This window comes from Dermacentor variabilis, chromosome 3 (genome assembly GCF_050947875.1).
Source record: "Dermacentor variabilis isolate Ectoservices chromosome 3, ASM5094787v1, whole genome shotgun sequence".
NCBI classification, from domain to species: Eukaryota; Metazoa; Arthropoda; class Arachnida; order Ixodida; family Ixodidae; genus Dermacentor; species Dermacentor variabilis.
This window is the reverse complement of record NC_134570.1, coordinates 17,462,057-17,477,927: the sequence shown is the minus strand read 5'-3', so window position 1 is coordinate 17,477,927 and position 15,871 is coordinate 17,462,057. Positions and strand designations below refer to the sequence as shown.

The 15,871-nt window shown below is 46.2% G+C and overlaps 1 protein-coding gene across 1 annotated transcript in view; it reads right to left on the bottom strand.

The window, feature by feature from the left end:
* The window catches only part of LOC142575204 (scoloptoxin SSD14-like), a 74,264-nt gene that overhangs the window by 14,953 nt on the left and 43,440 nt on the right, over positions 1–15,871 (bottom strand). Inside the window, exons 4-8 of the mRNA XM_075684340.1 lie at positions 11,956–12,053; positions 7,206–7,398; positions 4,720–4,886; positions 3,448–3,719; positions 2,472–2,626 (exon numbers count right to left, since the gene is read on the bottom strand). Of these exons, the coding sequence (XP_075540455.1) occupies positions 2,472–2,626; positions 3,448–3,719; positions 4,720–4,886; positions 7,206–7,398; positions 11,956–12,053 (885 nt within the window). The remainder of the gene's footprint in view (positions 1–2,471; positions 2,627–3,447; positions 3,720–4,719; positions 4,887–7,205; positions 7,399–11,955; positions 12,054–15,871) is intronic.

Sequence of the window (15,871 nt, the reverse complement as noted above, 5' to 3'; positions counted from 1 at the left end):
GAGACTCGGTACCGTAGTCTTGTAATCGTTACTTCAATTTTTCTAGAGGAGCACCATTTGTTTGTTGTTCCAAGGAAAACTGAGATGTGGAAAATCAGACTTTGGCAACGGTGATTGCACGCAGTTATTTGTAGTAGTATTTTTTCTTAATCGCGCCACTGTGATGAAAGCAGAGGTAAGTAAAATGGGGATCATACGACTATCGTGGGGTGCCACTGCGAGTGTATCTGCATATCCGTTTAAAGCTAGACCTCTGTGGACTGGCACACACACTAAACGAACGAGACGTAAGTGTCTTTGGAGAAGGGAATAGAAAGTTTCTAATGAATCTGCCAATTTGGGTGTGGATAATGAAGAGCAGACAGAGAGGCTGAATCAATTACGATTACGGCTGATGACAAAGATGACGGCATTTTCCGTAAAGCTAAGATTGTGATTCCGCCTGAAAGATAGACGTGAAGTCAGCTAGCCGAATCAAGAAAGACCAGTTTAGATGCAGTGATACAATGCCAACACCTGTATTTTCTTCACAGAAGGAAGCGTCAGTATCTATAACGTTCTTTGTATCCAGGTGTGCAAGGTGGTCTTCCAGAATACTATTGAGATATTGATAGGAAAGATGTTTAGCATAATTTGGAAAAAATAACATCAAATTGAATTTTAGCATCTGAAACCGAGTGAATTTAGAAAGACCACGTCGCATAGGTGAGCATTTAATGGGTCCAGTAGTTTTTGAGCGATAACAACTTGACGGCAACGTGAGCGATACCACTGATAGTTAAAAAATGAGGCCGCTTCATTAACGAAAACATATTGTGATCTCCTCTGTGGTGATGCATATATCTTTAGAAAAGTTTGTACTGTTAGGATATGAAATTGCATGAGAAGAGAAGGCAGGCGTTCTTCTTGATATAAGATATTGTTAGCGACAAATTTAGGAAGCCCAATACATAATCGTAATGCTTCTCTTTCCAATAGAATCAGAAGTCGTATTTTGCATGCAGGTACGCCAGAAAGCAAAGCGCAGCCAAACTCTATTATCGGACTAACATACACGCAATAGATCATCACGAGAACATGCCGACGCAACCCTGATCGATTGCTGCTGAGTCTACGCAGCATTCCTACTGCGCGTGCTCCCTTTGAAGTAATATGCTCTGTATGTGGACTCCAATTAAGCTTTTCGGTGTACATTACTCCAATTTCTTTAAGTGAATTCACCTAATGCTATGGATTCTTTGTGTTTCTACGCCGTCCGTTTTAAAAGGAATGTGAAAAAATAAAAAGTACCCTTTTTTGAAAACAATCAAATAACCTTATTTATTCCAATGTTCAGCATGGAAATGACTGCCAGAGCAAAAAGCCAGCGGGGAAACTTCAGTCACAGAAGGGAAGAGCTGAGCTGTGCGCAAGCCCCCCAAGTACCTGCAAAATAATTCACATAACAAATTCCCTTAGTGCGTGGGATCTGCACAACTTAAAGAAAAAAATTTTACTTCCCTCACCCCACTGTCGCATCCTCTTATTATCCACCATCAGTGTGGATGGGGAACAGTAAGCCCATACGGGGTGTCAAGGAACGCAGTCATTGTCCCGACGAAGACAAAGCTCCACGTCTAAACTCCAGAGACATCCATTGTTCGACCACTGCTCACCGCTTCAAGTCAACATCTATAGGGTGAAAAGGCAGACGAAACCGGGACACTGCGTCGACCAAAGCAAATTTAAAGGAAAAGAAGACGTTTCGGCTCCCCATGGGAGCCTTGTTCAAAGGTAAATGAAGCAAATGTGTTTGAGCCGTTCGCTTAAATAGGACTAACACATTGCTCGAACACATATGTTCCTTTTACCTATGAATAATGCTGCAGTGTGAGAGCCAAAACGTCTTCTTTTCTTTTACATTTACTTTGGTCGGCGTAGTGACCCGTGTTTTGTCTGCCTTTTCACCCTGTTTCATGCCGACCAGACGAGTTTCCGTCAAAAACTAAACTTCATCGTCATCTTTATTATATATACCTGTGTATCGCTATCGTGTTTGGATTTGTGAGCAGGTGCCTTAAGTTTGCTTTATAGCAGTTCCCTTATGGCAGCTCGCTTCATGGCAGCGCAGGCATTCGCATGTGGAGGTGCTGAGAGAGAGAGTAAACTTTGTAGAAAAGAGCACGCGTCGACACCAAACTGGACATTGTCCAACTAGCGTCTGCGGGACTAAAGAGCTCTTGACTGGTGGAAGTAGCACAGCAACAATGTCCTTGCGTAAGAGGAAGGAATTTGAGGGTCCTTCGCATCGCCTTACCCATGCTAAGAAAGCAGAAATTCGGCTGCGATGTAACACATGAGGGCAGACTAAAAGCGTTGCGCAGAAAATGTTCGCAAGTCGTCGAGCCTTCCCCGAGGGAGGCATCGAGTCTGAGTTTCGGGTCGGCTGTGATCAGTGGACAAGGCACGTAAGCAGCAGTTGCGGCACTTACACTCCGTGAAGTTCACTGGAGACTACGACGATGTCCCCCGCGTTGTCGACCACAGCCACTGCTTCTGGCACGCCAGGGTCGCCGAGTGCATGGCTGACGTCAACGGGCAGAGGTTGTAGCACCTCGCCATCGATTATGCTGCTCGCCACTCCACCCTTCAGAAACGCCCAGCAGCGTAGGACGCAAAAATATTAATCACACCTTCATTTTTCGTGCTGCTGTGTGTGCGTAACAAGTGATAACAAGTATAATAATAATTATTATTAAAAACATAATAATTACGTTTTTCCGAGGGCTAAATTCAATGTCTCAAGTATAAGGATCAAGTACCAGTGACACAGCGACACGACGACATAATACACCCTGACGGAGACAAAGCTGGCTGCTGCGAAGTGCAGGAGGTGCAGAGAAGAGCGCTCTGAGGCTTCAAGTGGTGAGAAATGACGCATTGAGTTTGTCTCCGCCATTAGGAGTTCAAAATTTGGAGGACGCTTAAGCTTCGCCTTTAAGAGTGGAACGCGATAGTATTCAAAGACCCCTGACTGCTTTTAATGCTTCCCGGAAACAGCTTATGCAATCGCAACGTTTGCCGGGAAACGCTGGCGGCGAACGGTATGCACGAAGGCAAGCTTTCTGATAGAAATGTGGCCTCTTGCGTGGGTCAATGTCCTGTTATTGTTTCGCACTTTTAATATTTCAGTCTGAGAGGACCTAACATAAAAAGATATGCGCTGTCGGGGTATTTTTTTTTAATTACATTTGACTGTGAGCTGCCGTTCTCAAAATTCCGAGGTATAACTTTGTCAAGAACGAAAGAGAACGCATGAGCAACTTAGGTGGTAGAAGAGTGGCTGGGTATGCGTGGCTAGGAATTAGGTTGAGTTGGGTTGGGTATCGCAGGCTGCGATAAACCTACGGTACGTGTCCGGCTGGACGAGCGGGCCCAGACTGCGCGCGTGCTGCAATTGACGCATACCTGGGCACCTTCGTAGTAGGCGACCGTGGCGTCCAGCCGGCGGCCCAGGCTCTGCTTGAACACCTCGACGAGCGTGCGGAACTGTGCGGGCAGCTCCTGTGCGCGCATCAGAGGGCCCAGGGTGCGCAGCAGGGATCCGGCCATGGCCAAGGCGGGCCCTCCGCTGGGCGCGGCCGAAGTGAGCAGCCACGAGCCGCTGCCGCACGACACGTTCGCGGCGCCGTACTCGTGAGCCTCGTACGAAGCCAGGTCGTCGGCGGTCAGCAAGCCTCCTGCGACCCCGCACAATTGTTACAGAGTGTTACAGCCGTTTTGGAAGCATGCTAGACATGGACATTGACTTTGGTTCTACGAGTAAATCAAAGTTCTGCAACAGCGAAACTCTCACTGGGACAGGAGGGTCGGTGTACCAGAACAGACGCAAAAATGAAAGACGGCTATACTGATACCATAGCTTTTGTTGAGCTAGTTGGTCAGGCATACTAGTATAAGTATTAAGGCGCGAAGGAACGGAGACGAAGAGACACACAAAAACAGGGCGAGCGCCAACTACGGTTTCTGTTGTGCCACTGGTGACGTCAGTGCGCATGTTGCTGTCTTCCTGAAAGAATAAAATATGTTGAGGATTGTCCTGCTTATGTGTGCCTTCGTCTACATTCTTTTCACGCCTTAAGACATACCGGTACTGACACTGCCTTTAAATTCGCACACCTTCTCGTTGTGACTTGATGGATTTTGGCAGCGTCCACTCATGTCTAGTTAATTCTATAGAAAGATAAAGAACGATTATAAAATGCATTCTAATGGAACCAAAAACTAAAACGAGCAAGTTTCGAGAACTTTTCCTGCTCCAGAATGGCCCGAATACAGTAAAATACTTTGAGGTCTTGGACCCCGCGGTAACGCTACATACCTTCTGCCTGGGCGAGGTCTCTATTTTGATAGTTTGCAAGTAGCGTCACCACACCGCAGCACTGTAGCACGATCTGGCGCAGTCCATTGTGCTCTCTATGCATCACATCGCAGAGTACTGCGGTCCTATTTGTTCCGTTTAAACGAAGTGCAAATAAGTATAACGAACCACTTGGTCTGCTTGTCACTTGAACTTTGTTCAGAAAGACGCGTTCTTAATTTTACTGTTTGCTGCGAGCTACGCCGGCAGCAGTTTAATAAATGCGCAAGGACGTAAGGAAATAAATGCGTTGTTTCCGGCAGCCTATATTTGACAGCTAACCACGTTTGCCGATAGACACATCCAAATGGAGACGGCACCTGCGGCTGCGATGTCCCGCAGCACAAGCTTGGAGATGACGCCTGCGTAGAACTCCTTGGCACCCAGTTTGGCCACGCGGCGCAGCGTCTCGGACAGCGAAGGTCGCTTCAGAGTCTCTCCTTCACGCAGCAGCTCGTCCTTACTTCCTGCGCGCACGAACTCCACCCTGGACACATTGCATTGATGACATTGCAGCCTCTTAATTTGGGCTAAATATGACCAAATGAATGATTAGGTAAACTAGAGTCAATGCGCACTTTCGTTACACAAGCGTGGCGAATAACAACAGCTATTGTTAAATTGTGAAATAAACAATACAAGTATTGCCCATATAACTAGATTGCGACGACTTTCTAGGAGATCACGACTTTCCCGAGAGCCCTTACTACGATTACCCAAGTCTGAAAATTTCTCGTTGGAAGGCCATGGAGTACGCCTATGCGATCGGTGATCCAATTCTACAACGCGCTTTTCCTGGTTTCGTACGCTACAGTCTGCCTGTGCTGGGTGAGACCTGCAGGACAAACATTCGCGCCCTCAAACTGAAAACCTGCCTACCCAGGCCTTCCCAGGTGTGCATCCAAGGCGGCAACTGTGGCTGCGACGCACGAGCACCCAATCTCAACGTATATTGCCTAATATCTCACTCAATTTACTGTGGATAAGCCACGTTGAGTGCTCAGTGGTATTACCATGCACCGTCCACCGTGCAGCTATATCGCCGAACATCATGCCTGCAACAAGACAACCATTACTTTTGTGCTACCTACATCCACTTCAAGCCTTCATCTCCCCCTTTTTCCCTTCATTAAATCTTCTTCTCTCTCTCTTCAATGCGCACCATTCTGGCATCAAAAAAGGATTGTCACTTTTAGTCCTCCAGCAGGCCACGCTGCTATTACTGCATGAAAAGCGCAGTGGACGACTTCATGTTCAATATAATACATATAAATATATTTATTAACTCTCTCAAGGTTACATCAGCAGCAAAGGAGAGAGGACGCAAGGCAAATAGCTGCGTTGTTGGAGCTTGAGAGCCATTCTGCGCCCTCTGCCGCGGTGTATAGCCCAGCAGCTGATCACAACAGTGGAAGAGCGCACTCACAAACACAAAATAAATACAGCCACAAAATATCTACATCTGACATTTGCATGAAGGTACGCCTCTACTATCACTGGACGTTATTTGACAGAAACCACTCCACATATTCTATGCACAGGAAACTAATTTACAATCAACCGAGATACAATGCAAGTAAAATGACACACAGTGTTGCTGTTAAGGGACGCCGGATTTGGGTAGGAGTTCGTGCATACAGCAAAAAATAAACGAACAAGTAGAAAGAGACACACCTTGCGGTGGCGCTAATATAATATAATAGTATCAAGATTGGTAATGGTGCAATTGCAAAAGTGGTAACAGGGAAATCTTTTGGAGAGCGGTTTTTTGTATAATTAATTTTTCCTTAAGCGGAAACAGTGCTCGTATATGTAAAAAAATAGAACATTTAATCTGTTTTCTATTTTCTTTGCTAAAGTATGCGAAGAGCCAGCTCTCTGCCGGTGTCACTTCAGCTTGGCACAGGATGCCTTGGACCGTGCTATGCATAATGTTCGCGTGTGCTCGAAGGTACGACTTAGGCCCCTTAATGAGCGGGCTCGAGTCCAGCCCGGGCGCGCCGAAAGACGCTTCAGGCGGCCTAGCTCAGACGGCTCCAGAGGCAGGTTGACGGATATATATTCGAAGCGTTTGGTACAAAAAAACGGGTGATAGGCATGCAAGCAGCCCGTCGCTTGATCTTAGCAAGAAACAGTGTTCCTATGTGGATAATAACCTGCGCATCGATCTGTTCCAATAGCTTCTGTGTTAAAGCGGGAGGAGGGGCAACAGAAACTAAGGTTGCTTCTCTGTTTCAGATTCTGTTTCGAGGTTCTGTACATGTTTTATCATTGAATCAGTTGAAGTTTGTCATGTAGGCTTCTTGTCCTCTTTCAGCGTCTTTTTAGCGCTAGTTAACAATGTCTCAATTCGGGATTATGCACCAAGTAGCCTAGCTTACTTTTCTAATTCTTTATAAGGGATTCTGGCTTCTGGTCAGAAAAGAAAAAGGCTCCTGACTTCAAAAGGATACTAATTTCTTTGGCTGCCTTTGATACGTCTTAATGATATACAAGCGTTTATTACACATTTTATTCTTAAATATTGGTACCAGTGATAGACAAATACACTTGAATTTATACACGCTTACTTTAAGATTGTATTTAACCTTCTGTTGTCTGCTGTGATCCGCAAATGTGTAAACTCGACTCAGTTAGGCCTTTAGCCGCGCCTCCGTGACTGTTGTATACATACCTGTAGCATGCGCTTCAAAATGCTTAATGAACGTTTTTTTTTTTTTTCACGCAGAGAGTCACTCTATACTTGCTCAGCCTTTCTATAGCTGTATCGGCCGAGGATCGTCAACGTGCTGCGGTCGTGCCCCACCTCAGGTCTGGGTGGTTCCAGAGGTCCCCGCTCTTTCCGGACAGGACGCGTCCCAGGGACTCGGTGACGTTGAAGCCCTGCTCGCAGAGGTCGGCCACCGGGTCCAGCTTGTAGTGCCAGGCAAGCCGCCCGAACCTCTTGTTGGCCAGCTCTAGTCCTGCCAGGGCTCCTGGCACTCCCAGCGTCTCCGCCTCTGCTCGCGACAAATACTGTCCCACTTATTTCTATCGCTTTTCTGCCTCGCAAGCGAGATTCGATATATCCGTCTCCAGATTGTTCCACGAAATTTACTGAAAAAGCTGAAACACGCTGTGCTTAGTCCAATTACATGTACATATAAGCGCTTAACTATGATACAGAATCGTAATTTTCAAGAGTCCCAAACGATTAAAATCAAGCTTTATCAAAATCAGTTATGTTAGAGAATCTCGCAACGTTAAGAACTAAACTGCAGAGGCCATAATCTAACCGTGGCTTTACACGTATACTCCAGACTGAAAACGACGTTGCGAAGGGCTCCTCAGACCCAGAGATAACATTACCTATCATTTTTGCACGATGCACGTAGTATATGGAGGACACCGTGCTGGTTCACGCAACTTGACTTCATCAGCGATGCGCTGCACGAAGCGTGAAACGCGTTGAAACGTAGCGGCAGCTGCTGTTGCAGCGTATATACCGCACCATCTGTCGTCCCACTTAGCCACCGTGCTTATACCGCGTGTTTCGCCGAGTACATTAAGTAATCTTTAAAAATCACATGTGCCGGATAGTACAATTCTAATCCTTGAGGTGTATTGCTCCAACAAGTGGACATTATCTTCACGAAAAATCGAGATGCATAATCGGCTAATTCATAAAAATTCGCTAATCAAGTTTTTATCTAACTACCTTACGGCACATACTGCAATTCACAAATTGTAGCCAAGGAGATCGCAAGGTGGTTTCAAGTGTAACCAATTCTCGGGATGAGGCCAGTTTGGAGATATTATATTCAGAACTTTGCGAAGTACATTTGCGGTCCGTTTACTTTCGTGCTTCAACGCATAAAGAGGGGTATTGTTTAAAAAATAGGTGACACGGCAGCGCATTCTTGCTGCAAGTTTCATGTATGTCTCATATTGTCAAAATGATGTCATTCACAGAATAATTTTCAAGTGGATATTTCTTTCAGGCTCACAAACTACAATTTGTGAATTGCAATACGTGCCGTGAGGTAACTAGTTGAAAATTTTAGTGACATATTCTTAAACAGTCTATTACATGCTGTTCGATTTCTCGTTCGAGTAATGCCCGCCTCTTCGAGCAGATCCGCTGAAGGACTAAAACTGTGCCATTTCCCACAGGCGATTTTCAAAAATTACGTAAAGCGTTCGCAGAAACACCTGGTATACGTTGCTGAGGAAGAGCGCTTGCGGTAGCGCCAGCGACAGGAGCAACGCACGCCAAGTGGAGCGCTCTTCCCCGTAGCTGTTGAACGAGCGCAGTTGAGGCTGGAGGGCCTTGATGCGCGCTCTCTTTCCCCGCGCCTTAGTGTCGGGTGTCATCACGTGATCTGCTGACGTTACGAGACGCGGCACAGTGAAATGGTAAAGGAAGCGGCAGCAAGGAACCGTTCGCATGCGAAAGGCGGCTGCGTGACGTCATACTGCCTCTAGTTCATCTAACGCCCCTCGTGTTAGCGAGAGAGAGAGAAAAACTTTTATTGACAAGCGATTTACGTGCAGTGGTCGGAGACCCTTTAGTCCAAGGCCCCGCTGGCCTCGGCCACCCGCTTGACCTGTCTTATGAAGGACTGTTGTCCCGCCAGGTCTGAGCTGGTTAGCTGTACCTCCCATTGCTCCATTGTGTGGTGTGTTTTATCAAACGGGTGTGATTCACAATCCCAAGTAATGTGTTGTAGTGTTGGTATGCATCCGCACCACGGGCAGTCGGGCCTGTAGCGAGTGGGGAACATGGCATTCTGTAATTTAAGGTGGGGGAATACCCCTGTCTGAATTTTGCGCCAGCTGGCGGCTTCCTCTCCACTCAGTTGTGGGTGAAAAGGAGGGTATTTTTTTCTAGTTGCACGCTGATGAGCGAGAATCTCCCGGGCATTCGTTGGATTGGGGTCATTACAGTGGCTACCTGGGACCATCCCAGTCGAGTCGGCCCGGTTAATAATACCTCGGGCTAGCGAATCGGCCAGTTCGTTCCCCTCAAGGCCTGTATGACCTGGACACCATAGGATGCGGTGATGATGGGCGAATTTGGTCGGTATTATTGAGTGACATGTTTCGGTCACGTGGCCCCTGAGAAAAAGGCGACATGCTCCTTGTGAGTCTGTTATTATGGTGACGCTCTTTTGCATGCGTTCCGCGTGAGCGAGGGCCATTGCCACGGCGAAAGTTTCGGCAGCCGCCGGAGTACCTGCCTGACGGATGCCGTAAATTGTTGCTGTGCTTTCGTGTCGACGATTACCATTGCGTACCTCCTGATGTTCTTTTGGGCATCACTGTATGTTCGAATACGCGGCTGCGTCCTTGTATATTGTGTTGTACGTGGGATTATTTTCATACATTGTTCTAATATGTTCTGCGCGTGCTTTTCGCCTTGCTTTATTGTATTCAGGGTGCATGCATATTTACTGCGACTCATACTGTTCATAAAACTAGCCTAATATTCTAACACCTCGCTATCACTGTCGGTGCTTCCCCATTCGGGCGAAGCTGCGAGTCTTGAGCCCGTGCCCGGCGCCCCGTAAAAAAAGGGGGCATCGCACGCGCCGGCGGCCGTGGAGGCAGCCGGCGCTGCTCCAGAAATAAGAAATACCCGCTATCTATTCAGTTATAGGATGCAGGCTTCGACGAAGCCGTGCACGGCGTGGCGCGCGTGATAGAGGTGCAGCGCTCCATGGCACCGAGGACACGTGTCCCTGTCAATCCCTGGTTCCTCGGAGCATCGTAAGTTCCACAGTGGCGTCAAATGCGCGGCGCTGCAACGTTTCAGGTGAAAGACGTTGAACGCTTGATGTTTTTATTGCGACAGCAATTATGTGGAGACTACAGCTGCATTTTACCGTAGGCGTCGCCGTCGCCGTGAAAAGAAATTATGGGGTTTTACGTGCCAAAACCACTTTCTGATTATGAGGCACGCCGTAGTGGAGGACTCCGGAAATTTTGACCACCTGGCTTTCTTTAACGTGCACCTAAGTCTAAGTACACGGGTGTTTTCGCATTTCGCCCCCATCGAAATGCCGCCGCCGTGAGGTTCTGTATCAGGGAAAGTGCGTGAGGGAAAGCCGGCGAACGCGGTTCAACCTCGCGTGCGCAAGCGAGGAACGCGGCCCGGACGCGAGCCCTCTCCTGTGGCGCTCGAGGCAGGGAGGTGAGGCGAGGAACGAGGGGCGTTCTTTCTCCGGTGGCTGCTACCATTGCTGCTACGGTGCCTGGATGTCCGCTTGTCCTCCGCACAGACTGCAGGCTAGTGGAGGCAACCGCGGCGTCTGAACGGCGTTGGCCACGCGAATCGCGGACGCCGCAGTAGACGCCTTGGGCGGACGCCGTACGGACGCGTTGCCAGCGCTCGTGTGTCTTGAAAGCAATCTGCGACGTGGCCAAAGTTGTGCGCCCGCGCGGGCCTCATCTTCAAAGTGATCTGCGATGTTTGCAGAGCGCGCATAGTGCCGGTAACTTCGTATGCACTGTGCTTTCCACGTTTCGTACGCGTTGAAGCGACAGATGCACGGCGGTCAGTTGGCTCACGGCTGCTGCCGCGATTCCTAGCTTCAGCGTTTTCACAGACAGTCTCCGCTGCGCTGTCATCGAGCGATATGTATTCATATTTACCTGTGCACGCGTGACAACGTGCTGGTTAATTTAGTTAAAACACGTTGACGAGCTAGTTGGGTTGAATACATGATAGAACGTGTATGCGCGACTGAACAAGGACGTAAAGAAACAGACACACAATGACAGCGCTGTCTCCATGTGTATGTTTCTTTCTACGTCCTCGTTGAGTTACACTTACATATTCTATCATTGTTAATTATGCTATTAAGCGAATATTTAGGAGTTTATACGGCCGCTAAATCTACTATCATTACTTCGTACAGCTATTTACTAATTTGCTATCGCAATCGGAGCTACGCCTTCCCGGCGGAACTGCGAATTTTTGTCAAGTGCTGGTGCATGCCCTCATCGCTTCATCTACAATGCAACTTTAGTAACAACACGGTGCTTTTTCCTTAAACTGAACCAAGAGTGTTCCCGAGGACTTCAGACAAGCAGCCTGTAGAGTAAATTTTCTCATGCAGAATTTTATTCCATTAAGCATTTCCATCAGTAAGATAATGAGTGCACAAACAACGAATACCTGCAGCTTTTTTTTCTTGTTTTGTTTTGATTCTTTGCTCTTTAATTTGTTTCTTCGTATCTTTGTCACATCGACGTCCTGATATTTCGTATCCCGTACGCAAATTTATGCAGTTCGTGTTTTGCCACTAAGTCGTTTCCTTTTTTGTGCCTGCCGCTGCGCTTACAGCTCCCCGTTATAGGCCGTGCGCAATGCATAGAAACTGAAGTCGCCATTCATCGGCTCCAGACTGTAATTGTGTGCGTCAACGCTGCTCGTTAAGCGGCGTTGTGAGCTCACCGCAAGAGCACGCGCGCAGCACATGTCCATTGCGCATTTTGGCCAGATCGAGTCAGCTCTGGCATGCGCTTGCGGCAGTTGGTACGTGGGACAAAGCACAGAAAGTGAAAGCCACAACCTTTCCAACCGCTGCTTTGCTTCTTCTGGAACTCTTCCGCAGAGAAGTTCTTGGGGGAGGAAGACAGCGCGTCGATCACGTGAGCCTGCCTGGTGGTCCTACAGGGAGAACAAAGTTCATTCGCTTTTCGGCAGATGGTTGCGAACCTCAAAAAAAAATAAACAAGTAATCCAAGAGGATGTCATAGGCAGATTAAGTATGTCTTATGAGCCTGCACACAACGAAATTCACTGGTTAGATAAACTAGAACTGACGTGCACACCGCACAATTATTATTTGATTGGTTGATTGATTGATTCATGTGGTTGGTTTATTCATGAGGTGAGTGCTGCGCGAACCTGTAACGGCCCCTTAAAACGACGCGAGACCACCACCCACCACTGCAGCTGTCAAGGACAATGCTCCAAGGTGAATCGGCCAATCCGGGAGTCAGTGCTCTACCAAGACGAACCGCAGCGCCGTTGCTTAATTACGAGGCATAGTGATGTTTTACGGTGTTGTTGATGAGCACAAACCACTTTCTGATGATTTAGATTGCGTATTGACAGTTTAGGCTTTCTTTCTGTCTCTCTTTTGTAAGGTGTACAGGTCAATCGCAGAGTCAGTGCAGTACCGGTATATGAACAAATAAACTGGATTCAATGCAATCGGTATTACACTTAGACATAGTACTCGTTATAGAACCCCAGATTTAAATTAAGCGCTCTCATTCCTCACACTGATAAATATATGAAGCCAAAAGACAGTGAAGCAAATGAAACCGAAGGAAAATTAATGTAATTATTGGAATTAGAAAAGACGGTCAAAATTTCCAATATGCTTCAAATCACGTTCTTTCTTTTAGCGTTGGGGATCCAACTACCGCTGCAGCAAAGTATCTCTTATTATGCTTTCATTTTTCTTTTACTTATTAAGAATGTGAAGGGAGTATAGTAGTAGTAGGAGGAAATAAAGAGAGAAGGCAGGGACGTTAACCAGAAATGCGTCTGGTTGGCTACCCTACTTTGGAGGATCGGAAAGAGGGAATAGAAATATAAGATAGAGAAAGGGAGGGGGAGGAAAGCCGCGGTGAGCTCGCGCATGCACGCGGAGGGCCTGAGCGACTCAAAGACGCTCACATAGGCATGTCGCCCTCAAGAAAGACAAAAGTGCCTTCATAGCTTTGTGGGCCGACGAACGACGGCCTTCAAGGAGCACCTTCACAGACAGCGGCCGATCATCCAGTCGTCGCAGTGCGATAGATAATGTTTGTCTTTCCAATTGAAATCGATGACAATGACACAATAAATGTTCGATGTTCTCTTCCACGCCGCAGACAATGTGAAGCTTATCGCTAAACTTATAGTCCTCACTGATAAGGAATTCTACATTTGAACTTAAAAAATCTTATTTTCTTTTGCTTTCCTTATAAGTAGTTCAACGGAACTTTATAAAACACGAGGCTGTACAATATGAATAGTATAGTACACATTGAGCAGAGCAGAAATCATACGACAAGTTTGTTGTGTGGTAAATAAATCGACCGAAGGGCGGATGGCACTCGATTAAGTAAAAATGTTGACAACGCGCAAGTCGCTGTGCTTTAACAAGAAGAAAGCAACAAACAGCTAAAAAAGTAGAAAGTTTAAGGCTTCTTGCTATTTTGGCGGATGAGGTTGAATACGACAGCCTTGCATGAATCACACGTTTATTTTTTTTTTATCGATATGATATAAGGAGATGTTCACGCACAATTTAAGGTGCCGGCTACTCCTTAGCTCTTGAATGTGTCTAGCCTATAACAAATAGGGTTCCAGATTACATATCAAATAACATTTTCGTAAAGCGCCAGAATTTTTTCAAGTAACGTTTTCACGTAAGAAATACACGGTACATACAATGTACAAGTTAAAGGACTCCACAGTTCTGTAGAAGAAAGTCTCAAAAATACAAATGATACTGTCACCTAATAATACAGTCTCTAGTCAGCGGGTGGTGCATACATCATGTAAATGCATTGTCACATATAGTCACGACAGAACAGTCAACATAACATTATCCACAAACACATAAATATATACAGAAACATTGAAATGAAAGGAACATTAAAAGCGTTAATAACGGTTTACAATGCTGCTGTATTCGAGAAAAGCTATTAATGTTTTTAAAGCGCTCTTCTGCAAGACTGTTGTTGGCCAAGGACCCGAAAATTTCTTTAAACAGAAAGGTCTGCCATCTAATGTAATTAGGGTCGATTTAAGTTGGCGTCTTCGTGTGTCGTGATGTGGGCAATCTAGAAGGAGGTGATGTATATTTTCATCTACAAATGTACAATCACATTTGGGGTTTCCGCACGGCCAGTTCTATGTAAGAAATGTTTTGTGTAGGCAGTGCCTAGCCTTAATCGATAAATAAGGGTTTCCATATTTCTATCTAATCACAATAGAAATTTGAATTCAATAAACGGATCAATATGATACAAATCCGCGCTCTTAGAATTTTGGTCAAACCACGTATTTCTATACATGTTGAAAGACGTGGCCCTTATAATGCAGAGTAATTCAATATTTGAGGTTGGGAGCGGAACCACGTCATGTTTGTGTTGTGCTTGTCGTGCTGCTTCATCGGCTGCTGCCTTGCCAGGAATGTTGCAATGCCGTGGTATCCACTAGTGGGAATGCTATTTTATGCTTGGGTTGCCTTTGTGAGGTTTTGAAGTGGTTCGTTTATTATACTATCACTTATTGTTTTTCCTTTTGTCCGGCAGAGTGATGTTAGAGCCGCCTGTGAATCGCTGAAGATTACCCATTATTGCGCATCTCTTACTGACGTTACAAATTTTATCGCACATAGGAGGGCTAATAGTTCAGCCGTTGTGGACGAAGCGACACGAGATAACATAAATGATTCTGGTTTATTGAGGAGCGGTGTAATGAATACTGAAGTTGAAGAGGTTGCTGTACTTGAGTCATCTACTGACAATTCAATTTCTGGAAGTGTAAGCATCCATGGAGGATATTCGACGTCTGAGTTCTAAAGCTTATTTTATTGGCAATATATAGAGATTTTCTCGAATTACTTTATAAACATAACTTCTATCTCGTTTCATTATGACTAGAACCAATGGGTGGCTTTTATGCTACGTTTGAAGACGGAAATAATGTCGGTGTGTTTATGTTCATGCTTTCTTAACGAGCGTCTCAGAACACCTGCAGAAGTAAGACAACATTTGCGCACTCGACGCTGTTCGCACTTCGTACAGGATAAAAGATCAGTGACCATGGTCCTAATGACCCATGTTCGCGCAGCCATAACGCGTGAATGGAAATGTTTTTTTTTCAGTGACGATGCGTTAATATGCAAGAATGTCGTTGCTTATCGTCTGTTATCAAAATATCGTTCTTCTTACGTTCTATGACTGAATTCTCGTTTTATATTGTGTATGGCGTGCATCGCTATGTGCACTGAAGGGGCTTCACCGTGTACGTGTGCGTTCCCAACCACGGTTCTCGCCGATGGAAGGTTGACGTATGTGAGTGGACCCAGTTTACGGTTATTATAGTCTTCACGAACCAACTGCTCTGCGGCACATATTTACATATTTATGGAAGTATAAACCGTTGTATTTGAATCTGTGACGTGAAGTTAATATTATTATTAGTAAGCCCCGTGGAATTACAAAAATGCAGCATATCTTGGAATCTCTATATAGCGAAGCTTTGTGTGAGTGCATAAAACGTCGGGACACGAGTTTGTCTTTATTGAATGTCCGCGCAAAGGGACACGTAAGGCTTTATTCAGGCACTGTAAAGATGCTATTGATGCAATGGCGCCGCCGCTGCCGCGGATGGGCGAAGGCCAGCTTTCTCGTTCTTTTTTTTCTTTCCCCCGCACGGCAGGGGCCGCCACTGCCATGCCGCGGATGCGCGGAGGCGAG